This window comes from Propithecus coquereli, unplaced genomic scaffold (genome assembly GCF_000956105.1).
Source record: "Propithecus coquereli isolate 6110/MARCELLA unplaced genomic scaffold, Pcoq_1.0 Scaffold279, whole genome shotgun sequence".
Lineage (NCBI taxonomy): Eukaryota > Metazoa > Chordata > Mammalia > Primates > Indriidae > Propithecus > Propithecus coquereli.
In genome coordinates, this window is record NW_012148385.1 from 1,341,451 (window position 1) to 1,368,995 (window position 27,545).

The 27,545-nt window shown below is 39.5% G+C and overlaps 1 protein-coding gene across 1 annotated transcript in view; it reads left to right on the plus strand.

Moving 5' to 3' along the window:
- The window catches only part of MYO1B (myosin IB), a 150,977-nt gene that overhangs the window by 107,848 nt on the left and 15,584 nt on the right, over nucleotides 1–27,545 (plus strand). Inside the window, exons 14-24 of the mRNA XM_012647923.1 lie at nucleotides 1,368–1,472; nucleotides 3,442–3,504; nucleotides 5,932–6,132; nucleotides 7,490–7,716; nucleotides 10,945–11,145; nucleotides 12,745–12,838; nucleotides 14,025–14,174; nucleotides 17,794–17,862; nucleotides 19,535–19,621; nucleotides 21,765–21,851; nucleotides 27,024–27,098. Coding sequence (XP_012503377.1) covers nucleotides 1,368–1,472; nucleotides 3,442–3,504; nucleotides 5,932–6,132; nucleotides 7,490–7,716; nucleotides 10,945–11,145; nucleotides 12,745–12,838; nucleotides 14,025–14,174; nucleotides 17,794–17,862; nucleotides 19,535–19,621; nucleotides 21,765–21,851; nucleotides 27,024–27,098 — 1,359 coding nt within the window. The remainder of the gene's footprint in view (nucleotides 1–1,367; nucleotides 1,473–3,441; nucleotides 3,505–5,931; nucleotides 6,133–7,489; nucleotides 7,717–10,944; nucleotides 11,146–12,744; nucleotides 12,839–14,024; nucleotides 14,175–17,793; nucleotides 17,863–19,534; nucleotides 19,622–21,764; nucleotides 21,852–27,023; nucleotides 27,099–27,545) is intronic.

Genomic DNA, 27,545 nt, shown 5'->3' on the forward strand with positions numbered 1-27,545 from the left:
TTTACCATTAACAAGTAAGTCAGTGGTAGTGTATTCACATGTGTCACTTACAGTTTAGAGTTAAAAACTTCTGCTGATCAGTTCATCACTGGTGATTAGAAATCCTTAGCTGACTCCCAGGAGAAAATGTGGTGAGATGTTGCATCATAAGTATCATTTAAAAATTTTCCCAGGTAGGACCAAAGTTGATTTTAAAAGATCAACTTTCAAAAAGCTCTATGACTTCTTCCCTTTTGTCCTTTATGGAGAGATCTGGAGGCCTGTTGCTCTGCATATCCGCAAGGAGCAGTGAGCTTCAGCTACACCATTGTATGTGGACCCTTCTTGCTCATTAGACCAGGACGGGCCACTTCAGTGGGAGAAGAATTCCACTTGGCAAAGGGGAGAGACAGAGGTGAAAATAACAAGTTTTAGTGCTAGATCTACCTCTTCCTGGAAGATGTGGTTCTTGGTGAAATGTATTCATCCAACAGACATGTGCTTTGTACACTCAATATGTACAGCAATACACTAAGCCCTGTGGATTGTTCAGAAATGATTTAGGCTGGAGCTTCCCTCAGAGAATTCATAAGAGATAACTCTAATATGCTGAAATACATTAAGAGGGATCAAGTGTGTTGGGCCTTCTGAGAAGACAGAGACTGTTTCTAGCTAGGGAGATGATTTTGATGGTTTAATTCCCTTGGGTCTCTATTTGGTAAGAACTTCATTCCTTCATTTGTTCACCCAGTTCATATTGAGTACGTGCTAGGTGTGAGGTGCTGTGTGAGGCCAGGGAATACAGTGAACAAGAGAGTGTGGTCGCCTTGCACTTAAGGAGTGTGCAGCCTAGTGAGGCAGATGAGTATGGAACTAATCAACACGTGTGTACACTTACATGCACACATGTTCATCGAACATGTTTTATAAAAAGGGCCAGGGCATAAGAATCAGTGGGGGATCTGACCCTGGCAGGAGGGTGGATGGGAGTAAGAGGTCAGGTCAGAAGGACTTTCTTGAGCTCTAAAGTTTCACCTGAGAATGGAAGATTGAGGACTTGGTGACAGAAATTGTAAATATCACTGTGTCTTTGCTGATCCTTCAGGGGAATTATTTTTTAAACATGTGTGGAGTGTTTCTCCATCAACTAAAAATCTTCATGCTTCAAATACTGCATCATTTGTGTATACTTCATTCATTCACTTTCTCGTGAAGCACTCCTCGAGTGCTGCAATGGGCAAGCGTCTGTCCTAGGAGCCGTGTGCTGGGCCGCAGTTAAATCTGAAAGATCGTGTGTGGCATTTCTCATGGATTGAGGTGTCTGAGTGTCATTTTATGGGAGAACTAGTGACGTGATTTATAAGGCTTTTTTCATTTTCTTCATACAGGACAACAGCTTTGAGCAGTTCATTATTAATTATTGTAATGAGAAGCTGCAACAGATCTTCATTGAACTTACCCTTAAAGAAGAACAAGAAGAGTATATACGGGAGGTAATGTTGAAATGCTTTTTCAAAATGCTGGTCCTTTGTTACTCATAATATAAATTCCAGATTCAGAAGATGGTCTTAACATGACCCTGGAATCAGGTTTATCTAAGTTTAGTCAAATTGTGTTTTTTTTAAAATATGTTTGGTATGACATCTAAGCTAAGTGGGACTTTCTTTTTTACTGTGCCACTGGTGCCCAGAATGATGCCTAGCACATAGTAGGTGCTCAATAAATAACAGTTGGCAGCCTCTAATCTCATTGGATTCCAACATAATGATGAAAAATAACAATGTGTTAAGAAAATAGCCTGAAGCCGGGTGCAGTGAGGCACGGCTATAATCCCAGCTACTTGGTAGGCTGGGATGGGAGGATTGCTTGAACCCAGAAATTCGAGACCACCCTGGGCAACATAGTGAGACCCTGTCTCAAAAAAATAAAAGAAAGAAAATAAATAGGCCAAGATAGCAGTCGTGGAAAGCTTATAACTGCAAAGGATAGCACAAGGGAATTTTGGGGACTGATTATGGTGGTGGTTACATGATACTATGCATTTGCCAAAACTTAAAAGAAATAGTCTCACTGTAAGGAGATTTGAAAATATTTCAAGACTTTGCTCAATCTCAATCAAAAGCATTGCTTTTCAAAATTTATAATAAAATAGGTAACATTTGTTGCATGCTTGCTACATATGAGGTATTGTATTAAGTGCTTTGTATAAATTATCTCATTTAATGTAATTCAAAAATAACCAGAAGTTATGTTTGCAAAGTCCTTGCATTTTTAAAACACATACCTGGTTTTCACCCTTTCATTTTTTGAATAGCCAGTCTTTTTCCAGGTATAAAATTATTTATTTCAAAAAAATAAAAGGGAAGAATTATTTTACGGTCTATATTTTTGTTTCCTTTTCATTTATTTCTTTAATATTTTGGTAATGATATTGCCCATTTTCTTTAGTGTCATTTTAAGCTTTTAAGGACACAGAATCCTCTTTTGTTTCTCAATATAGATTTTTCTAATGTGATTATTATCCCCAGTGACTTAGTAAAACAACCCATTTACTCTAAAGCTAAATCATAAACATTTCATCTTGATTTTAGAATGCTTGATGTTTTAGAAATGTTTTATACTTCTCTGGCACTTTTTGGTAACATAAATATCCTAAAAGCAAGATTCATTCTCTTCCTGTCTTTTCATCATAGAGTATGCCCAAACTTTGATGTGTAACTTAAAACAGTTTGTACAGATTGTCTAAAACACTTCTAAGAGTATATAGGAGGATTCCTAGGTTGCTGTATGAATTAAATTCTCTCCCCTTAGAAGAAAAATAAATGTTTATACTTACAGACAAAGTGTAAGCAGACACAGAATGATTACATTTGGCCTTACAGATTTGGCTTCGTAGCTAGCGTTAGAACCAGTGGATAGGTTTTCATGTCTTTCCTTATGTTGAACATATTTATACTCTGTCTTGACACAGGGCTTTTTTTATACTTGAAATAGTTAACTTCCCTACAACATAAGATTGACTCTAAAATTAATTTTTTCCTTGTGATTACAAATTAAGAACAGAAAAATCTGGGCCTTAAATTCTTGGGATCAAGTTCTAACTTATTTCCTTATAAACACTGTAAATATACACAGAGTAATATTGACCCAAGGGCCTGTTGAATAAATATTTGGCCCAGGGCCAGTGAAGTGCATGGGAAATTGCTACAGATTGGAGAGTGGAATGGGAGACAGTTTCAGAATAGGTCAAGGGCATGCGCTTCAATCAGTTTATGTCAACAGTGGGTTGCTGCCTTAAGAAAGTTTTGGGAACTGAATACGACATTTGCAGCATCAATTCTATAAAGGAAATAAATTCAGAGAAGAAGTGAAATATGATAAGATGGGCAAAGTCTGTTTTATGGGTGGTAGTGTTGGGGCTTCGTCATATGTGATTTGATTTTGTTCTGTTTTATTTTTTAGGACATAGAGTGGACTCACATTGACTACTTCAATAATGCTATCATATGTGACCTAATAGAAAATGTGAGTACTTAGGTACAGTTTTCTAAAGAATGTTTTTTTAGTAATATAATTCACTAATTATAAATGTTCTCACTGCCTTCGATTTTAAGCATTAGTATTATCACTCTTTTACACTTTTTTTTTAAGGGACTACAGAGTTCTGGAGACTTTATTGTAGCCCTAAGAGATCACACACAGTTTTTGAACACATATATAAACAGCTGGACACTTTGATACTTAGCCAGGGTCCCCCAAGACCATCCTGTTGTCATATTACAGAGCCCTTTTATGACCTTCAGACACGAGGCCCTTAAATGCACCAGCCTTTTTTGTGTGGTTGGAGCCAGGTCCAATCCATGGCTCCTGGGAATGTGGGTACTTGGTCAGAGTAGGCTCTGAGCAGCCACCCAGTGTTTTGCCAAACCAAAATATCCATTTCATTTTTAAAACACTAGTGACCTCTTAACATACTGTCTCCATTAAGATAAAAAGGGATAAAGGGACAATCTCTGGAGCTGAATTAAGTGGGACCCCAGAAGTGGCTCAGGTACAGATCTAGCACTGGTTCTGAGAATGTTGCGGAGGGTGTTGCATGTGTGACTGCAGGTGGCCAAGGACCCTGGAATTTTTCAGATGACCCAAATCCATGTGTATGTATGTGAAAAAACTTAAAGTATGAAAAATTATTGGATAATTTTTAGTAAGCTTTCTGCATCCAAGATTTTTGTTTTTAGATTGTATTCTGTAGTTTATCATAAATGAATTAATTGTAGGAAGACCGATTTGTGTGTGAAAACCAGGGAACTATTATGTTATGTTTAGGATTACTAGTACTTTTGACTTGGGTAAAGTAATTTGAGACAATGTGTAAACTTCATTGTCCTACAGTCTTTTTAGCAGTCAGTGGTAGGGGAATGCTGTGTTTCAGGAATACCATCACAGGCCCTGAATATATAGCAGACCATTTTCTTTTCATCTTTAACAAGCCCTTTTGGAAATGACGTAATTAGCCATTATCTTTTTCCTTCAATATGCAAGATACTCCTGAAAGTTGCATCTTTGAATAAATTGAACATTAAAAGCAATATTCTAAATCATCACTATTTTTCAATAAAAGTTAAACTTTGTTTTGGAAAATCTGAACAGTGTTGGAATGGGAACGCTAATATTCCACATAAGCAATTTAAAACTCTAGTCTAAAATCCAGAAAATCAGTGGATTTCCTGAGAAATTTTCCTGGTAAATTTTATGAAGAAGATAATTTGCTGTGGGAACTTTAATTTTCAGAATTCTTGACTAGTATGTTTTCCTTTATAAACATAACATTGCACTTAATTATTCTCCCTTAAGAAGAGGCGTGGGGGAAAGAACAGTGGTAATATACTTAATTCAACTAGGTTATCTCAGCCAAAAATCCCCTTGCATGTATGATTGAAGAAACTCATGTTCACATAGGAGCCTGGGTACATAAAGGAAATGTTTCCTTCCAGCATCATTAAACAATAAAGTTTATTCTGGGGATGTTATGAACACACTTGATTCCTGAGAGTCCACACTTCCCCTGGGTTTTGTGTGGAATAAGTAACTGCTGGTCAGAGGATGTCATGGCCTTGTGAGCAAAAGGGGAGAGGAACAGGGGACTTGGCCTTGGTGGAAGTGGGTGGGGCCAATGGTCAGTGGAGTGGATTGTTTTTGGAATTAAGACTTGTGAGCCTATAGGGGCAATCCAAGGAACCTCAGCCTTTATTTAGCAAAGTAAAAGCTTCCTCATTTCTGATTCAGTTTAGGACTGACTACTCTTGGAATAAATATGATCACAGGGTCTGAACGTGCAACAAATAAATTTTCATTTATGTTTTTCTATGTAGAACAAGCATGTTATTCTAAAGAGGTATTCTTGGAAACAGTTTGATTGCAATGATCATTAAAAGCAGCACTCCAAATCACAGCTTTCTTTCACTAGAAAATAAACTTTATTTTGAACACATGAAGAATTTGGAAACAAAACCAATCTCCTTCTTAAGCTGTGACTCAAATACTGGACTTAGGAGACTGCTTTGTGATTTGCAACGTTATGGAGGCTGTATTGTCACATTAGTTTCTGGCTTTTAGATTTGTTTTTGAATCTTTGCAGCCTAACTTGTCTTTTTATAATAGTATGAATTTCAGTCATTAGCTGGCTAAGGTGGCTGAGGTCACTCCCACGTCCTGTTCTGTGGGTGGGGAGAGACTGAGACAGATACATTCCTCGCCCCTGCCACACACACACCTGGGGACACTTTGGAAAAAAGCTATTTCCTGTGGCTTTTGTTATTTGTTTTTGATTCCCTGCTTTTCATTGTAACTTAGCAGAATTTTCTTATGACTAAGTTAATTGTGTTTGATGGGGAATAATTATTAAAACAATACAGTGAGGAAGGAAGGAGACTTTTATTTCCTTTCTCCCAGAACACAAATGGAATCCTGGCCATGCTGGACGAAGAGTGTCTGAGGCCTGGCACGGTCACTGATGAGACTTTCTTAGAAAAGCTGAACCAGGTCTGCGCCACCCACCAGCACTTCGAGAGCAGGATGAGCAAGTGCTCTCGGTTCCTCAACGACACGACGCTGCCTCACAGCTGCTTCCGAATCCAGCATTATGCTGGCAAGGTATGGGGCGGCCATGAGCACCAGGCCAGAGCCAGGCCTGCTGAGCCCTTCCTGCGAGGAGGCGGAGCCTGAGAACTGGGCGTTCTCAGTAAGCACTGTTGACTGGCAAGGACAAATCGAGCTACTGACATAGTTGACTCAATAAATGTTCAATAGAAATAGAATCTGCGCCATGGGGAGCAAAATTTCATTGTGGAGAACTGAAAGCAAAGCCAGTGAACTTAACAGAAAGTCCCAATATATTTTTAAAAATTGATTTTATTATTTTCAAGCTATATGCTATCCTATAAAAAATATCTCTTAACACTATTAAAGGAGATTTGCCAGTAAAAATTAGATGTCACCAAAGACTTACAATAAGGTTTTAAATGCACAAGCCACTTAGCAAAAATAAGGAATTCTTAGACTGAAATTTTGAAATGACACTGGGGGGAAAATAATACTTTTTAAGAAAGCACTTACATGGTTACTATTTCGGGGAATTAATTTCATGTCATCTAATATATAAAGAAAATGTTAAAAATAATCTTGAATATAGAGAGAAAAAATTAGCCAGGCATGGTGGCGCATGCCTGTAGTCCCAGCTACTCAGGAAGCTGAGGCAGGAGGATTGCTTGAGCCCAGGAGTTTGAGGTTGCTGTGAGCTAGGCTGACGCCACGGCACTCAATCTAGTCTGGGCAACAAAGTGAGACTCTGTCTCAAAAAAAAAACAAAAAAAACCAATCTCGATAATTGATTAATTTTTAGAATCCTAAAATATTGATTATAGTTAATACTTCCTTTCTTATAAGATTGCAAACTTCAAAGAGAAAAAATTTTAATTATGTATTTATAAACATTAAGTATGTATTATCTGAATTACCTTTAATTTCAAACTATTAAAGCTTGGTACTTCTTTTTTTACTTAGCCAAGATTATTAAAAGATACATTTCTGATCTATTTCTCTGCTGCTTCAGGATGTCTATGAAAATGTTAGTGTTATTTCTGTTTTCCCCTGTCTGCTTTTAAACAGACTAGAATTGGCACATGAGAACTAAAAAATAAAAGTAAAACCTCAAAATATGTTCAGACACCAAAAAAATCCAAAATCCTTTGAAAATGTTATGATAACATTTTTGGAATTTATTCTTGCAAATCTTGAATGGTAATAGAATTTATTTTGATCTCTTCTGTGATTTAGACAGATGGAATTTAAACTTGGAGGTGAATTCGATATAGAGTGTGACTAATGTGTCGGGGACTTTTTGGTAGTGAAGGAAGAGGCTGCAATGTGGATAGTCTTGGAATATTTTTAACAGTTGTTTGACATTACAGTGTGCAGTGTGCCAGTGTTGAATTCTGTATGCTGCTCATAGGTGCTGTACCAGGTGGAAGGATTTGTTGACAAAAACAACGACCTCCTCTATCGAGACCTGTCCCAGGCTATGTGGAAGGCCAGCCACGGCCTCATCAAGTCTTTGTTCCCCGAAGGGAATCCCACCAAGATCAACCTGAAAAGGCCTCCGACTGCAGGCTCTCAGTTCAAGGCATCCGTGGCCACTCTGATGAAAAACCTACAGACCAAGAACCCAAACTATATTAGGTATTTCTGGCATATAAAATTCTTTGACAGTTCAAACGTGAGAGCGGTATGAAGGAATATCATGTCCTTGTTTGCTTAAATCTGAGTGTAGCAAAAGCAGAGGATACCTGATGTACTTACAGCAGAAATAATATCTGGGATTGGTTTAAAAAATTCTCTGCTGTCCTTTCCCCCAAAATAAGAAAGTTAAAAAAATGAAGAAAAAAAAGTCAGGGGAATGATAATGATACTTAATGAAGCTCAGTTATTGGCATCTAGGGGTTTTCAACTTTCTGTATGTTTAGTATTTTTTTTTAATGACACATTAAGAAACAAAATGTAAATGTTTTTTCTGATCAGGGTTTTGCAAAAAACTCTTTGTTGGCTTCCTTTTGAATTCTTTTTACACTAACTTTGAGGAGAACACTGAAACAAGTGGAGCTTTAGTTGCAACTCTGATGCTTGGTAGGGAACATGCACCTCTTTCTTCCCGGCTACAGGTGTAGGCATGGAGAAAGTAATGATTTCTGAAAGCAATCTGAATTTTTTCAAAACAATAGAAAGATCTTCTTTAAAAACCTCTGGTCTCTTTTTTTTCCTACTTCTCGGGCATCTTAGATATAACTATCTCAAGATTCAGTAAGGACCAACTAGTATTAGAGTTTGTCATGTGTATTTGGTGAGCTAGATAATAGAAGATATGTATCTGTTGGGTCAGATTTCAGATAGCACACCCGTGCCCACGAATACTTTCTATAGTTGTCTTCGAAAATTCAGTTAGGAGGAAACTAGGGTGGAGAACATTTCTGTGCTTGGCTTGTTTACCTGATATTTATATTAGTGGAAACATGGCCAGGTGCGGTGGCTCACGCCTATAATCCTAGCACTCTGGGAAGCCAAGGCGGGAGGATTGCTTGAGCTCAGGAGTTCGAGACCAGCCTGAGCAAGAGCGAGACCCCGTCTATACTATAAATAGAAAGAAATTAGCCAAACAACTAAAAATAGAAAAAATTAGCCGGGCACAGTGGCGCATGCCTATAGTCCCAGCTACCTGGGAGGCTGAGGTAGGAGGATCGCTCGATCCTGGGAGTTTGAGGTTGCTGTGAGCTAGGCTGACGCCACAGCACTCTAGCCCAGGCAAGAGAGTGAGACTCTGTCTCAAAAATAAATAAATTAATGAATTAATGAAACATAAGTAGGCAAAATCCCCTGGTTTGATTGCAGTCAGATTAGAACATATATTGGGAGAAGATTCTAATGTAAAAAAAAAAAAAAAAAAGCCATGACTGTCCAGGCATGTGGCTCATGCCTATAATCCCAGCACTTTGAGAGGCCAAGGCAGGGGGATTGCTTGAGCCCAGGAGTTTGAGACCAGCCTGGGCAACATAGCAAGACTCCCATCTCTACAAAAAATATTAGCTGAGGGAAGGTGGTGGTTTGTGCCTGTAGTCCTAGCTACTTGGGAGGCTGAGACAGGGGGATTGCTTGAAGCACAGGAGTTTGAGGCTGCAGTGAGTTATGATCATGCCACTGCACTCTAGCCTGGTTGACAGAATGATACCCTGTCTCTTAAAAAAAAAAAAAAAAAAAAAGTAGGAAACTTTCTGTGATTAGTTGCTTTTGCTATCTCAATTGGGTGGATCTTTTTTTTTTTTGCATTTTACTATATTTTATTGAGGTATCATTTACATGAAGTGATATGCACAGATCTTAGGTGAATAGTTCAATTAATTTTTTAGCCAGGATATACACTTTTTGGTACCCACCACCCAGGTCAAGACAAAACATTTCTATCACCTCTGAAAGTTCCTTTATTTCCTTCCATTTTCATAGTTTTTATGTCTTCTCTAAGAAATGTTAATTAATAGACCCCAAGGTTGTGAATATATTATCATATATTTTCTTCAAGAACTTCGTAATTTCAGATTTCATATTTAGGTCAATTTTTCCTGCATATAGATATCCTGTTGCTCTGCCACCGTATATTGAAAAGAAAATAATCTATTTTTTCATTTATTTGCTTTGGTGCCTTTACTATCAGTCGAATGTATGTGTAGGGGTCTGAACTCACTAGGCTGTTCCATTGATCTATTTGTCTATCTTTATTTAAGCCAAAGTGTGGACATTATTTTTATAAATGGTAAAACAAAAAGCATGACACCAAAGCCAAACTATTAATAGATAAGATATAATTGTTGATATAGTGTGTGCATGTGTGTGTGTAATTTATTTGACCCTCGTAGGTAGACAGCCATAATCATAAATGTTTAACCGTCGTATTAGTTAGGACACAGGGGTTGCTGTAATATGATCCAAAACCAACAATGACTTAAACAAGATTGACATTTATTTCTTACGTAACTTCCAAATGTAAGGACTCCAGAGCTAATAGGACAGCTTCTTTTATTCTGTGGCTCTGCCATTTCTCAGGTGTTTTCTTCATCTGCATGGTCAAAGATGGCTATCCACCATGCCAACATTTGCAGCCAGCAGTAAACTAAACAAGCCAAGGGGAGAGCCCATCTTTTCCTCTAAGGACATAGACCAGAATCTACAGATGTTACTTCCCTTCTGATCCTAGTAGTGGTCCGAATTTGCGTGGCCACACGTACTTGCAAAGGAGGCTGGGAAATGTAGTCTTCCCTGGGCAGCAAAGTACCCTGGTTAAAAAAGAACAGACAGAGGGAGGCAACAATGATTTTTATCTTTTTATTGAGGTATTTTGTGTCTATAGTGAAGTGCATGAATCTTAAATGTGCAGCTTGTTGAATTTTGACATAGGTACGCACTTGTGTTACCCCGTCCAAACCAAGATGTGAAACATTTCCGTCATCACAGAAGGTTCCCTCGTGCCCTTCCATGTCTGTCCCCACCGCTACCGCTCCCCAGAGGACACGGCAATACTGATTTCTAACCCCGGATTAGCTTTGCTTGAACTTCATATAAATGGAATCACACATGTACTCTTTTATCATTTTTTCACTCAAAAAAGTATTAGTGATTCTCATACATGTTGTTGTCACCTATAGTAGTAGTTTATTCTTTTTTTAACTGCTGTATATGCAGTATCGTATTTATTTTTAGGTTGTTGTAGAATGATTTGAAATCATTTCAAAAGAAATGACTAGGTTTCCCAAGAATAACAAATTATTTTACTATGAAACAATCATATGTAATACTTTGTAAAATATGGACAGTTAAATCCTTAAGAGGCAGAGTTTAAAACCTAAAATCTTTGTAATCTCTTAGGTGTATCAAACCAAATGATAAAAAAGCAGCACACATCTTCAACGAGGCCCTGGTATGTCATCAGATCAGGTACCTGGGCCTTTTGGAGAATGTTCGAGTGCGGAGGGCCGGCTATGCCTTCAGGCAGGCATACGAGCCTTGCCTGGAACGCTACAAAATGCTTTGTAAGCAAACGTGGCCCCATTGGAAAGGACCAGCAAGGTAAGAAATTCATTGGCCATACTTACTAATGAATATTTAAAGTATAAAATAACATGCTTTTTCCCCACATGCTGTTAGGTAAACCAGAATTCTATGAAAAATTGGGTGTGACCTCTGTTTTGGACCCTTTTCTATAACAGTACCATTTTGTGCTAATTCTTGACTAATTATCAAGGTCTCGATTTTCTTAATGTCAAAATAGGACTTACGGAATCCACACTTGGAACTTGTATGTCAATATAATCGTTAAAATATGCCCATGATAAGTTTGTAGGAGGTGATTTTTAATTGATATATATATATATTTGTGTAGAATCATAGAAGGGCAAAGTTAGAGGCACGGGCTTACCATTCTCAGCTTGCCACTGTTCCCATGAGGAATTTCCCCCAGAGAGAGTCAGTGGGTGGGGGTGACGGTCTCACTCTGCCCAGGTCTGCACTAGTTGAGAATAGGGTGACAGGAGCAGATGGGATTCAGGGTCAGCGCTGTTGCTAGGAAAGCTTCATTGAAGAACGAGCCATACGGCTTTCAGCTGGTCTGCCCCGAAGTGCTCTGACCCATTCAGTCCCACACACGGCGCTGGACACTGCAGGCGCATCCGAGGAGCGTCCCCATGCCCTGTGAGCTCTCCGCGTGCACAGAGAACGTTCGTGCTGCCAGGCAGCCGCCGCAGGAGAGAAGTTAAGCCTTGCCTGTGCAGTGACCTTTCTTCTGCTCTCTGCAGGCTGCAGAAGCTCTCTCCAGAACACTTCAGGAGGGCTAACATGCATGTTTCATGGGCGTGGGCAGGAACTTAGAATTTTCATTTCATTGTACTTGTGTTGCCTTCACATTCTCAGTGGACCCAGCCTTTCACGGGAACACCAATAGTATTAAGACACCCGTTGTGCATTATAAGAAGACATAGAAACTCCAGGCATGTAGTGTGGTCTCTAATGCCTAATAATGTTGGATCTGGGTACTTTTTCAGTTCCCACTGCTAATTTCCAGGGTATTATGGAAAACGTGTACCATACTATGGAACATATACTTACTCCCTGCTTGGCACCTAGTCCGCAGGTGGTGGAGCGAGGTTTAGTTTTGGAAAGCCGGGGTCCAGGGGGTGCAGGTCAGAGTCAAGTCCAGGCCTCGCTCTCACCATGTACAGCTCACGTTCTTTCGCATCCCATTGGGCTGGCGCTTAGCACACCCTGAGGGGCAGGAACAATGTCTAAAATGTTTTCAAGAATTAACTGAGTGGGTTCTGAGTTTCTTCTACACCCTTCTGGCCCTGTTTGGTACATCATTATGGGGCTGTCTGATAAAAGTGATACTGTCTGTACTAATGCAATGAAGAAATTGGCTTTAATACCATATTTTCTTGGAATACGTAGTTCTGAACCCACATTTACCTTTTTAGTGTTTACCAGATTTGGTTTAATTTATGGAATTCAGTTTTGAAAATTCTTTGATAGAAGGATGATTACTGAAAAAGCAGTTGTGCTTGGAAATGAAGCTATTTTTTTTATAACACAGAGAACCTGATATCATGATATAAGCTAAGATAAAACTATTTTCGTAACTCAGAAAACTGTTTTTATTTTGTTTATTTTTTTAAGGTCTGGTGTGGAGGTCCTGTTTAATGAATTAGAGATTCCTGTTGAAGAATACTCCTTTGGTAGATCAAAGATATTCATCCGAAACCCAAGAACAGTATGTAACCAAAACTTTCACACTCGGAACTTAAGTTAGAATCATATAGGCAAGTTCTTAAAAGATATTTAATTTTATAACATTACCCGAGGTACTGCCACAAATGCCACAGTCTTGTGTTCTTCTGCAAATGTCCAGGAGGATGGAGCAAATACAGGATAGTGGAAAAACATGTAATTTTTACGAACTGTCAGTCTTTGGTCTGATAGATTGTACAACACTTAAGAAATTATAAAGAAACTGTTACTACAACAATAAAACCTCCTGCATTCATAGCAACTAGGGGAAAATTCAGTCTATATTTGTAATATCTGAATTATGCAATAATTTTAGGAACTGTAGCCCTATTATTTAGAGATACATGAGGGCACTCAAATGAAACTTTTTTTAAAGTTAAAAAGAACACTTTTAAAATTTTACCTCTTAGGCCAGGCACGGTAGCTCACACCTGTAATCCCAGCACTTTGGGAAGCTAAGGCAGGAGGATCACTTGAGGCCAGGAGTTCAAGACCAGCCTGGGCAACATAATGAGACCCCGTGTCTACAAAAAATAAAAATAAAAATAAATTAGTTGGATGTGGTGGTGTGTGCCTATAGTCCCAGGTACTTGGGAGGTTGAAGTGGGAGGATCATTTGTTCCCAGGAGTTCAAGGCTACAGCAAGCTATCATGCTACTGCATTCCAGCCTGGGCGACACAGCAAGACCCTGTCCCAAAAAAATAAAATAGAATTCTACCTCATAGAACCCTAAGGGAACCTTTAAATAAATGAATAGATGAGCATGAAGTATATTAGTATAGCAGTTGATTGGTAATTTGGAAATTTACAGATTTGGGAATGTATTAATATTTAAATTGTTTAAGAGAGAAATTTTGCCAACATCTGCTTTCCATTAGTAATTTGCATCCTCATAGATAGTGTGAAGGGAGACTTAAGTTTTCTTCAGCCTCTCTTGATTTGTCATAAATTCTGAATCACTGGAATAAAAATTGTGCATTTTTCATGAATTCATCAAAATCATTTTCTCATGGGCTGTTATCCATCTCTTGTGTAATTAATGTGATTTTTCAATTTTTTTTTTCTCACCATGGCTGACTCCAACATTATGGCATTTTACTTCATGAGAATTCCTATCCTGTAAAGTTTTGGGGGATTATTGATAAATCCGTCTGTCATTTCTTACTAGCTTTTCAAATTAGAAGATTTGAGGAAGCAAAGGCTCGAGGACTTGGCCACACTCATTCAGAAGATTTATCGGGGGTGGAAATGCCGCACACACTTCCTGCTAATGAAGAAAAGCCAGATCGTGATTGCTGCCTGGTACAGGAGATACGCGGTAGGAGTCCTGGTCATTTTTAATTTGATTAACGATACTAATTTGCCAGCATTTGTTGTGTACTCACTACGTACGTAATTTTTACATATTTAATTCTCCCAACAACCTCATGAGATAGATAGATCTCTTATGGTTCTATTTGTAAAGATGAGAAAACTAAGGTACTGAGCTGTTGAGTAACTTGTCCCCCATGGCCACACAGCAATAAGTGGCAGAGCTGGGATTGGAATCCAAGACAATTTCAGAGCTCAAGTTTGCTATATCACATTGCCTTCCACTGATCTAAATATATATAGTGGGAAATTTGCATCTTCAGTTTGGTCATCAGATTGGAAGGGACAATGTCATTTAACCTTTGACTATGATTGGGTCCATTTTCCAGATCAGTTGATTGTTCTCCATTTATAGTAACAGTATTGAAAATGGCTTTAAATCCAGAAAGCTAATGCCATGTTTTAGTAGAATTCTGGTTCTGGTTGAAGGATTAGATTCTCTTTAGCCCTCAAGTATCTGGCCATATTATCTATGGGAAAAGATTCAATAATAAAGTACGTTTATTAATGTGGAATTTCTTTCTGGAATTTCCTTCTTAGCTTGGTGGTAGATGTTTTGTTGGAGGCGTACCACAGGTTTGAGAGAAGCTCGAAGATTGCCTCTAGGCTAGCTTGAACTCAGTCGTGTTCTCACGGAATGCATTTTAGTGATAAAAATACTGCTTCCAGAGCTTTTCATTCTGTGCTTTTTTTTTTTTTTTTACCGCACAGTGAGTTGGAATATGAATTAAATTTGCACTCAGGTCTTTTTTTTGTGATCATATGCTTCCTTTTTCTCAGCCATAGAGATGTTTTGCTATAAGGCAATACATAATCAAGAATAATTTATGCTGACCTATTCTCACATAATACAGTTTAGTGTAGTATTTCCAAGCTTTAGAAATTAATGAGATACTTAAATCATTAAGCTAAAGAAAATTGGCTTTGTCTTTCAAAGAGTATCTTTAAAATTACTCTAGTTAAAAGAGTATAACCAGCAGTATAAGTCTTAAAGTATGAACCTGTCCAGCCACATGAGTGATAGTCATTCATATGTGTTCTGTAAAGGCACAGAGGACTGTTGTCACTCAGCTTGGTGGCGGTGGATTCTCGTCTGTGCACATAGCAGTGCTCCTTTATTCTGCTGTGGATTCATGGTGCTCTGTTTTCTATTTGCCTGAGAGAAGGAAAACCAACAAATAATCCCTAAGGAGCCCTTTTTATCATTTCTTATTTTGAGGTCATTAAGAAAATCCCCAGCCTAGGCTACGTAGCAAGACCTCATCTCTACCAAAAAAAAAAAAAAAATTAGCTGGGCACGGTGGCGTATCCCTATAGTCCCAGCTACTTGGGAAGCTGAGGCAGGAGGATCGCTTGAGCTCAGGCGTTGGAGGCTACAGTGAGCTGTGATCGTGCCACTGCACTTCAGGCTGGGTGACAGAGTAAGACCCCATCTCTGAAAAAGAGAGAGAAAAAAAAAGAAAAACAGTTTTAAAAACGAAAATAATAAAATAATTTTAAAAAGAATGATGGGGAGACAGGCTATAACTTCAGATAGGATGGTGGAGGAAGACCTTCTGGGAGGGGCAATTTGATCAGAAGGTTGAGAAGGAATAGGCAATGCAAAGCATTTGTACTCTCCCTCCCAGATAGAGCCTTTTGTCAACAGATGAAAAAGCGTCTCTATATGTCATTAACTCACAATGGTAGGAGTTATGAGCAATATTAACTTGAATGGAAACAAATAATAGACCAGTTTTTAGAGAAAGCATTAACCTCACTCTAGTGTTACAGCTCTTTCAAAATTTGAGCTAAATACCTCAACTAGTTGACTACATGTTACTCAAGCCAGTGATTAAGCTATTGTCCCTCAACCAAATAACTCAAAGATTTTCTGAACACTCATTTTTAGTTACTGATTATTTTTCCATATTTTTGATATTTCATGGTTCCTACAGATGAATTTTCAAGTGAGATATAGTTGTTTTCAAGCCATTTAGGAATGTAAAAAGAAAACATAAAGGTACCGAATGGATGTCAGAAGAGGTGGTCAGGCCGGGCACGATGGTTCACACCTGTAATCCTAGCTCTCTGGGAGGCCGAGGCGGGCAGATTGTTTGAGCTCAGGAGTTCGAAATCAGCCTGAGCAAGAGTGAGACCCCGTCTCTACTAAAATTAGAAAGAAATTAATTGGACAACTAAAAATATATAGAAAAAATTAGTCAGGCATGGTGGCGCATGCCTGTAGTCCCAGATACTTGGGAGGCTGAGGCAGGAGGATCGCTTGAGCCCAGGAGTTTGAGGTTGCTGTGAGCTAGGATGACACCACCGCGCTCTAGCCCAGGCAACACAGTGAAAAAAAAAAAAAAAAAAAAAAAGAGGTGGTCAGATATTGTAGGTGTGACTTGTTCACACATCTGTGGAATTTTACTCTGGGAAGAATCTTAGCGATTTCCCAGCTCCTCATTTGGCAGCTGAGGAAACTGAGGCCCAGAGAAGGCGAGCGACTTGTGCAGGGTCTCGGGATCCTCTGGCTTTTCTCCCTGGAGTCCTCTTTTGTTCTGCTGCCCGTCTATTGGTAAATCACCCTCCATGACCTCTGCTGTTCCACAATCCTGGCAGGCCTCTCTGTCATCTCAGAGAGTGGGAGCTGGGCCATCTAGCACTCCCGAAGTGAAAGGTTCACAGCGTCACTGCAGTACTGTGAAATGCTGTGAATTTTCATCAGAGATGCCCATGTTCCAGTGTATATTGCAGACTGAGTCCTGTAAGAGCTCCCTTTTCAAAGGAGAGTGTTCTGACAGCCTCTGCCCTCGCAGGCACCAGCCCTAGAGTAAGAGAGGCCTCTGTGTGTCGAGCTTGTCGAGCCCAAGCCTGGACCTCGCTGGGTTTTCTCTAACCCGCTCCACCTGGAAGCAGCCCCTGCTGCACCCGAGCCAGGGCACTGTCTGCCCTGTTGGCTTGTGTCCCCTGCAAGTCCTTGAGGGCAGGGATGGAGTCAGACACTTGTTAGAACCCCGAGGTTTTATGAAAATGCCTTATGCAGAGTAGGAGCTCAATATATTTAATACTTATTTGATTGATATCGGTTTATTTACATTTTTAGCTAATTTCTCACCTTGAAGCAGAGTAAAAACAGCAAACCGTTTTTACTGTTTTAAAGGAACTGGGGAGGTTACAGGTGGGCCCAGTAAGTGGCATAGTGAGAAATGACAGCGAGAAGAGAGGACACTCAAAAGCGGTTGCAGAACTCATTGTGTGTTCATTTGATGCTCATTTGCCGAGTATCTGCTGTGTGTGGGGCCCTGTATTATAACAGTGTAATATGAAGAACAGATGATGATAGTGCCAGGTCTTGAGCCATTTAGAAATTATTGTATTCAGCATCCTCGAAGCACTTGGATTAACTGTGATCATTCTGGATTGTGTGATATTTTGGTTTCTTTGCCCATTGGTTTCCAGAAAGTATGTGGATGGTCACGAGTCAGTTGCACTAAGTGAGCAAATAGCTTTTCTCAATCCTTGTACTGTCCACGTTACAATGTGTAACTACAACATATCCAACATTGTCCCCTTTTGTCCTACAGCAACAAAAGAGGTATCAGCAGATAAAGAGTTCTGCCTTGGTAATTCAGTCTTATATCCGGGGTTGGAAGGTGAGTTTAAAATAAGTGTGCTTTATTTATATGGGGCTTTTGGGTTCTTCACAAAGGATGATGTCTTCAGGCTCGCCCTGCAGGGGAGGGCTCCTCCATCTCCTGCCTCCCCTATAAACAGTCAGATGGAAAGAATAAATATTATGAGCCAAGTGGGGACCCTCGTGACCACGTCTTGGCTGCTTCCTTGTAACCAGCTTTCTTTTTAAGAGCTTTGTTCTCTCAGCAGGAAGTCCCTGAAATAATACTGTACGTGATTTCAGTATCCCCTTGCCCCATGTTTGCAAGAGCAGCTGTAGTCCCGAAGGCTGTCTCCCGGCCCTTGCCTTCACACCTCAAGTCCTTCCAGACCGACAGCACTCCAGCACCCCCAGCCCAGTGACTTCCATAACTTCCCGGCGACCAGCCTGCGGGCTGCCCCATAATGACTGAAAGATCCTGAGTTCTGGCCGGGTCTAATGGTGGGAGGCTGGGGAGGTGGTCACAGTGGGGGACCTGGTTTCAGGTCCTTCCTGCCAAGGCTTGGTTTGGGGGTCAGTGAACTGTGGCCCACAGGCCAAATCCAGCCTTGCTGCCTGTTTTCATACAACCTGTAAGCTGAGAATGGTTTTTATATTTTTAAACTATTGTGTAAAAAAAAACAAAAGAAGAGTTCATGATGTGAAAATTATATGAAATATAGATTTCAGTGTACATAAAGTTTTACTGGAAGACAGCCACCTTCATTTATTCCACAGATTGTCTGGCTACTCTAGCGCTACAGTGGCAAAGTCAGGTAGTTGTGATAGAGACCCACTGCATAATAGAGACTGACTGCAAACCTACGAAGCCGAAAGTATTACCTTCTGGCACTTTATGGAAAAGATTTCCTGACCCTTGCTGCAGGTCAAAGATACTTCAGGACCTGTTGTGACCACTTTCCTGTTAGATTTTGTGCAGTGGTCTGGATCCAGAAGGGATACTTCAAGGTAGTGTCCATGCCTGGAGCCCCTTTGGAGGGTAGAGCCTGGGCCCTGGACAACCCAAGGGCTTGGGAGTTGTCCCACGGCAGATGCCAAAATACAAGTCCAGGCATGTAGAGTACGTGAAACTGCTGCCTGCAGGTTCTTGCCTGACCTGACCTTGCCTGACCCTGGTCCCAGGGTACAGGTCAGAGACTTCAGAGGCAGGAACCAAAGTCCACTACCAAACCAGGTGTCCTCTCAGCCCCCATGAAATCAGTTTCCAGTAACTGCTGGAAAGAAGCCCCTGGTTTGAGATCAGTTAAATCATTTTGTTTTAGCAAATGTTTACAGATCTCTTTTGCATAAGAAGGACAGCTACGGTTGTGTTCCAGACCGTAATAATAGAAGAGATACAGTGGACTTTGGAGGATCACTGGAAATCCTCCGACCACATTCTGAGAACCACTGGTGTGCACCAGCTGGTGTTGCTGTGGTCAGATTTTTCCTGTTGCGTGTCAGGGCACGGGAGGCAGCTGTCCCAGTCTAGAGCGGGAACTACACTGCCATGCTTGACCACCTTGTCAGAGCAAGTTTGGAGCTGGGCACCTTCATCTTCCCTTCAAGCTGGAGCATAGTGTTGGGACTGCCATCTCTCAGGTCTTTTTTTCCAGTCACTGTGAATTCCACTTTCTTTAACATTCCCTTTTTTGGGTGATTCTACGCCTCAGGCTCGAAAAATCCTGCGGGAACTAAAGCATCAAAAGCGCTGTCAGGAAGCAGTCACAACCATTGCGGCGTACTGGCACGGGACCCAGGTAAGCCAGAGCCCCTGAGGACAGTGGTGGGTCGGGAGCGACGTCGAGTACAACCGCGGAGCCTCGGCCTCAGGGGCAGAAAATGTTTCACTGGCTTAAGCTACTGAGCACGCATCTGCCTCCTGCTCTTTCCAACGTTTTGGTGTGGGGTGGTGGCACACACTTTTGCATTTACCATTTGGTGGTGAGCGGTGTCTTTCTTTTTCTTGCTCCATTGGGAACCAGCAGTAACCTTTCCTGCCTTAAACTTTTCTGTAACTCCTTTTCACATGCATCACAGGCGCGAAGGGAACTGAGACGGCTGAAGGAGGAGGCTAGGAATAAACATGCTATTGCAGTTATTTGGGCTTACTGGCTTGGATCGAAGGTACTTGATGCACACATCCCAACGCTCCATCTGGGAATTCTGCTGTAATCAATCTTTATCTCTAGCATATTGGGGGGGATGACTACAGTGAATAGTGGCTCACACTGGTGCATGTCCTAGCCGCCAGATTTAATAAACCTGGAGATGTTAGTGTCAGTAGTGTGCATAGGAAGCTTAGGCATGTGTAGGCCAAAAAAACTAATTGCTTACTAATAAGGCACTAGTATAGTTGCTCTTTTTAAAAAATTCTTAAGTAACATGCATGTTTAGTTTCTCCCCCCCTCACCCCTGCCCCCGCCCCACTGATACATGCTAGCAGTTATTTAGGGATATTGGGGAGAGGGCATGTTGGGAATATTAAGGTTTGGGCTTGAATCAGTTCTCTGCAGTGTTTTGACAATGGAAATGACTTTAACACATGCCTTAAAAAAATTAATCCATTAATGAAATTGGTTTTTTAGCCTCACCGTGGCAGCTATTGATTATTATAAGCAAAATTACATGTGCAAAGAATTATCATCTGTGATTTAACAGAAAACCATGTTCATGCAAAGCTAGCTATAATTGCCACTGAAGAATTGCAGGAATTTCAGCATCAGCTGTTTGTTTTCAGAAACAAAGGCCTCCTGAAATACTCTCACTAATCCCCAGGCATAGCCGTGGGCTCTGTGAACATTTCACATACCCCAAGGGACGAGATTTTTAGATGTTTTCGTTACTTAGAAAATCAAAGGTCATCTTTGCTAAAAATGTGTATTCCAGTTAGAAACACAAATATCAACAGAGTCCTGTGTTTTTAAATGTACCTTGTCAACATTGTAAGCCTCTGTTATGAGAAAAAATGAGAAAAGTCAACATTTGCCTGCATAAAGAGCTTAATTTGCCAAAAATTGACCAAAGTTGTTCATTTGTGTTTTCCCTGAAAATCTGTGAAGCACAGACTAGTTCCTTTAGTCAACCCAGGGGAAGGTCTTCCCAGAGGCAGAAGGACTCTGAGACAGTTATTGCTGGGATTTCTCCATTGAGCGAGCTCATTTCCTGCTCTTGGTACTGTAATATCTTGAAAACTTAATGCCTTTTCTGTCTTTTAAAATAGCATGCCTAAGATTAATTTTTCCCTGAGAGTAATTTTTAAACCTGTAAGTTGTTATGTTTTACTTTTTGTCTTGCCTCAATCTTCAGTATATTATTTCCCTGTTTGGGGCCTCAGCTAAAATTGGGGTTTTTATACATGGCTACTTCCCATTTTTTAACTAGAAAGAATTTTTGAGTTTTGTTAGTTTGGGTTTTTGTTTGCACTTCAGAAAAATCCAGTTTTCTAAATGGTTGCTCACAGGAGTTATCTTTTTATCCGTCCAAATGATTGAACTCAGACAAGAGTGCATAGCTTCTTAAGCCCCATGTGCTGTCAGCGAAGGGAGGCCTAGCGGAATCATTAGGCCTGCCCCTCAGAGTTCTAAGTCTGATAAGGGAGGGAGAGGGTGTGGAGAAGGGAGCAAAGAGGGAGAGAGAACAGGGGAGAAGGAGGGAAAAGAATGGAAGCAAGGGGGCAGGAGGTGATTACCTTGGGTACACTGCACAGATTGTCCTCCTCTGGAACAGAATCTCAATGCACTGAAAATACAAGCGCTGCACCAGCTGACACTGTTCTTGGGTATAAATGATGATGCACTGTTCCTCTGTCATTCTGGAACCCTTATTCGTAAATTGGCTCTTCTGTTTGGTGTGCTGTCTGCATTGGGCTGTCTCTTTTATTTACTATCTAAAACATTCTAGGCTCGAAGGGAATTGAAACGCTTGAAGGAGGAGGCTAGGCGTAAGCATGCAGTTGCTGTCATTTGGGCTTACTGGCTTGGACTGAAGGTACTTCCTCAACCACTTCTTTCTGTCCAGGGTGAAATCCATAAAGCCTAGCACTTACTAACCCCGAGAAAACTGTTGATTATGCTTGCTGATGGTCTGCACACGTAGAATGTCATCTTGCCTAATTTTGTTTCTTTTTGAGAAGAAACCTGTGCACTAATATTTTTTCTGATGTTGCTGTGATTTCTGTTTCTTTAAATAATAGGTTTAAAGTAATAACAATATGACACATTTTATACAAGATACTTTGTTGTCCAAGTTTTATTTTATGTTATCTTTATGAGTATAAAGTTGTTTTTTTTTCTAATCCATGAGACAGTGACAATAGTTGAGCTAGAAGCTGACCTATACCCACAGTGGCCCGCCTGGGGATGCCAGGCTTTTGTTTTCCTTTGTCTGCCTATTCTGCTGCAATAATGGCTGGCTGGAGTAGAGCTTTCTTCAACATGATTCTAATTGTTCAGCGTAAAAACCAAAGGAGTTTGCGTCAGTAAATTTATGGATTATAATGAATGAGACCATAGTCAGAGATCAGTGGATCATTCAGGTTAAAGAGAACTTTAAATTCAAATGCCTGTGATTAGAGCAGGGCATATTTCAAAGTGGTATTTACTAGAGTAGGATATGCTTGTGTGTACAGTAGTACATATAAGTAAATATGACTCTGAGCTCTGGAAACCTTTAGAATAAGACTCTGAGCTCTGAAAAATCTTCAGACAATATCAAGATTTGATCTTCCTAAAATATTCAATAACTAATCACCATAGGGAGCCATCCCTGTTGCCTTTTGGGGATAATTAGGTCCCTTTTTGACACTATACCTCATCATTATTTTTACTTTTAATCCTATGGCATTTAATCTCATTCTAAATATTTGAATATTATCTGAGAAATCATTGACTCTGAATCTGAACAACTATTAGAAATATCTCTGAATTCTGCTTTGAACAATCTGCATTTTTTCCTGCAAGTTCAGCCTATAAACTTTTTTTTTTTTTTTTTTGAGACAGAGTCTCACTCTTTTTGCCCTGGGTAGAGTGAGTGCCGTGGCATCAGCCTAGCTCACAGCAACCTCAAACTCCTGGGCTCAAGCAATCCTACTGCCTCAGCCTCCCAGAGAGCTAGGATTACAGGCGTGAGCCACTGTGCCCAGCCAGCCTATAAACTTTTAGTAAATTATCCTTTTTGATTATACTGAGTATTCATCAAGTAATGTTTGAAATAATTAAGAAGTAACTTAAATATGAATTTTAACAGATATTCTATCTGAAGAATTCTTAAGTTCTGTAACCATTTTTTTAAAAGCCAAACAAAACATTTTCCTGTTTTATTCACATCTTCTCATTTGCATTCTGATGTTCATAAAAGAAAGGAAAAACAACATTGAGTCAGGATTTTTTACTCTGTATAATGATTTCCATCAGTAATATGTTTATCTACAGTTTTCTGGGTTTAACTGCATATGATTTCAAAATGTTTTTAAATTAGGGATGTGCACTAGCAACCTACAAAGCAAATTTAGTTTTTAGGTAAATGTTATTTTAGCAGAAATTAATTGGGCTTACTCTAGACATAATTTTTTTCTCCTGTTTCCAATAAAACAGCATTATTTGAATATGTCGCCATTATTATTGTTATGAAATAAGATTCAACTCTGTTGAAGTCCAAAAATATAATAATTTTATACTTGTTTTTCCCAAAAGAGAATTATGAGAATTATGTTATTATGAGTGATAGTTTTGCCCTTTGAAATGATTTGATCTTTTTTTTGCAGAAATGATTATAAAGTGCAGTGGACCCTTTAGAACTCCAGGTGCCCACGAAGGGCACCATCGTATATGTCACTGGGCTGGGCTCTTACCGTATGTAGTTGTATGCGGAAGAAACAACCTGTCCTGTGGTGTATCAAAAAACATGTAGCTATGAGCTAAGTTATAATGAGGCTCAACTAAATATAGTTAGGACTTTGAGTTTACTTTTAAGGACATGGTCTCATGTAACTTCACTTTAACTTGTCTGCTATTATGCTATTACAATTTCAGGAACCAGTTAACAGGTAACATTTTTCTTCTCCTTGTCCCTTCTAACTTTATAAGTTTGAGATTGAAAATATTTGTGAATCTAACAACTCTGTAGCTAGAAGAGAAATGATTAACTAGGATATAAACGCAGGCGTACGTCAGAGGTATTGCAGGCAGTGAAGCAAATATCGCAATAAAGTGAGTCACACAAAGTTTTTGGTTTCCCAGTGCGTATGAAAGTTATGTTTACACTATACTATAGTCTGTTAAGTGTGCAGTCGCTTTGTGTCTACAAAGCCAATGTACACACCTTAATGAAAAAATACTATTGCTAAAAAATATGCTAGAGATCATCTGAGCCTTCAGTGAGTCATAATCTTTTTGCTGGTGGAGGGTCTTGCCTCTGTGTTGATTTCTGCTGACTGATCAGGGTGGTGGTTGCTGAAAGTTGAGGTGGCTATGGCGATTTCTTTAAATAAGACAATGAGGTTGCCACACTGGTTGACTCTTCCTTTCACTAAAGATTTCTCTGTATCATGTGATGCTGTTTGACAGCACTTTACGCACAGTAGAACTTTTTTCAAAATTAAAGTCAATCCTCTCAAACCCTGTTCCTTATCAACTAAGTTTATGGAGTATTCTGAATCCTTTGTTGTCATTTCAACAGTGTTCACAACATCTTCACCAGGAGTAGAAACCATTTTGCTCGTCCCTAAGAAGCAGCTTCTCATCCATTCAAGTTTTATCATGAGATTGCAGCAATTCAGTCACATCTTTAGGCTCCACTTCTAGTTCTCTTACTGTTTCTACCACATCTGTAGTCCCTTTCCCTGCTGAAGTCTGGAGCCCCTCAAAGTCATCCCTGAGAGTTGGAATCAACCTCTTCCAAACTCCTACTCATGTTGCCAGTTTGACCTCCTTCCATGAATCACTTATGTTCTTAATGGCATCTGGAAAGGTGAATCCTTTCCAGAAAGTTTTCAATTTATTTTGCCCAGATCCATCAGAGGACTCACTGTCTATGGCAGCTACAGCCTTACAAAATGTATTTCTTAAATAATAGGACTTCAAAGTCAAAATCACTCCTTGATCCATGGGCTGCAAAATAGGTGCTGTGTTAGCAGGCCTGAAAACAATTTTTAAGCTTCTCGTACATCTCTGTCAGAGCTGTTGGGTGATTAGGTTGCATTGTCAATGAGCAGTAACATTTTGAAAAAAATCTTTTTTTCTGAGCAGTAGGTCTTAACAGTGGGCTAAACATAGTTGGTAAATCATGCTGTAAACAGATGTGCTGTCATCCAGGCTTTGTTGTTCCATTTATAGAGGCCCAGGTAGAGTAGACTTAGCATAATTCTTAAGGGCCTTGAGATTTTCAGAATGGTTAATAAACATTGGCTTCAACTTAAAGTTGTCGTTGGCATTAGCCTCTAACAATAGAGTTAGCCTGTCCTTTGAAGCTTTGAAGCTAGGCTTTGACTTCTCCTCTCTATTAAAGTCCAAGGGCATCTTCTTCTGATAGGAGGTTGTTTGATCTACACTGAAAATCTGTTGTTTAATGTAGCTACTTTCATCAGTGATCTTAGCTAGATCTTCTGGATAACTTGCTGTAGCCTCTACATTACTTGCTGCTTTACCTTGCGATTTTATGTTATGGGGACGACTTCTTTCCTTAAACCTCATGAACCAACCTGTGCTCGCTTTAAACTTTTCTTCTGCAGCTTCCTCACCTCTCTTAGCCTTCATAGAATTGAAGAGAGGTAGAGCTTGCTCTGGATTAGGCTTTGGCTTAAGGGACTGTTGTGGCTGGTTTGATCTTCTGTCTAGACCACTCAAACTTTCTCCGTATCAGCAATAAGGCTGTTTCACTTTCTTATCATTCATGTGTTCACTGGAGTAGCACTTTGAGTTTCCTTCAAGAACTTTTCCTTTGCATTCGCAACTTGACTGTTTGACGCAAGAGGCCTACCATTTGGCCTATCCGGCTTTTGTCATGCCTTCCACACGAAGCTTAATCATTTCTAGCTTTTGATTTAAAGTGAAAGACGTGGGACTCTTCACTTGAGCGCTAAGAGGTCATTATAGGGTTATTAACTGGCCTAATTTCAGTGTTGTTGTGTCTCAGGGAATAGGGAGGCCCAACAGAGGGAGAGAAGAGCTGGTCAGTGGAGCAGTCAGAACACAGCTATTAAGTTCTTAGCTTAAAAATATTCATATAAAACATTAATCTACAAACCGAATTTGAGTAATAGGTTGTTACTTTTCAATCCCTAATGTAGAAATATTTTGAGCATATGCAGTTAAACCCAGAAAACTGGCGATAAAAGAAAAAGATACATAACATCTGAATTATTCCAATAGGCTAATATTTTGCTAAATTCTGACTTTCCCATTTATAGTGGGGTGGTGATAAATATTTAAAATATTTTTCCTTCAATTTCAGAATGTTACTGTATCATTCATTCAGCAAATACCTCATTTAATTACTACTATTGGTTAGACATTATTAGTATATGAAATAAATATGACAGCATAGCAAGAAAAAAATATGTGAAGTGAAACTATCTGTGATGTTTTAAGTTTGTGATAGCATTAAGTTTGGTGGGAGTAGAGTTGAGAGAGAAAAATTAATGCAATCAAAAGAAGATAATAGTAGTTTAAAAGCTTCTTTTAAAATTCTTATCGATAGCCACATTTGGTTCTCAATGTGTGGTGCTAAAGTCCTGTCTTCATATGCAAGGCTTTCGGAAACTGCAGTACAGTTCTTCAGACTTTTTTTTTTTTTTTTTTTTGCTTTTAAAAAGCAATCTGAAGGGAAAATTACCTTATATATTATTTTCTGAAATGTATTTTAATTTGTGATGAGTTTGCAGCTGTGCCTTTAAAATGTTTCCTGTCAAATCATCAAGTTCTTTGAAAACTACTAAGAGGATTTAAAACATCAATTCTTCTCATTTTACGTTTCTCAATTTCTTTCTCTCTGACTTAACAGCCACTGTCTGAATGTGTTTCCATTATATTGTTAAATCCGGAAAGAACCCTTGTAAATTTACTTGTCCTACACATTTTCATTTTCATTTTTGAGAGAGATGTATCATTATGGACACACACCAGCCACATGTTAACCACTATACTCTGCCTCTTCTTTCTAAAGGTACGTAGGGAGTACCGGAAATTCTTCAGAGCCAATGCTGGAAAGAAAATCTATGAGTTTACACTTCAGAGAATTGTAAGTTAACACTTTCTGTATATGGTTAATTGTTGCCATTAAATTACCTACATAATAGCACCAACTCAATAAAATGTGCGTTTCTTTAATTGACAAAAATGACTTTTCGGGCAATGATTAAATCATAACCGTGACACTGAGAGTTAGTAATCTTTTTTTATCCTCTCCCCCATATTCAGGTAGAATTGTGTCAGAAAGAGTTGTTATTGGCCCATACTTGATTAATAAAATGTTTTACTTACTTGACAGGGAGAACTTTAGGGAAAGCGAACCCAAGCAAGCCCGGGTCTTGCCCTGTTAAACTTGCTGCCATGAGCAGCAGCAGGGCAAGGCTGGCAACCAAGTTAGTGGGTAGAGGGTTAAAGAGAGAAAGGGTGTGCCACTCTACCAGCGTGGATTTTGGAGTTCTCTGTCTTCCAGAGAAGTATATGTGGTGGTGAACAGACT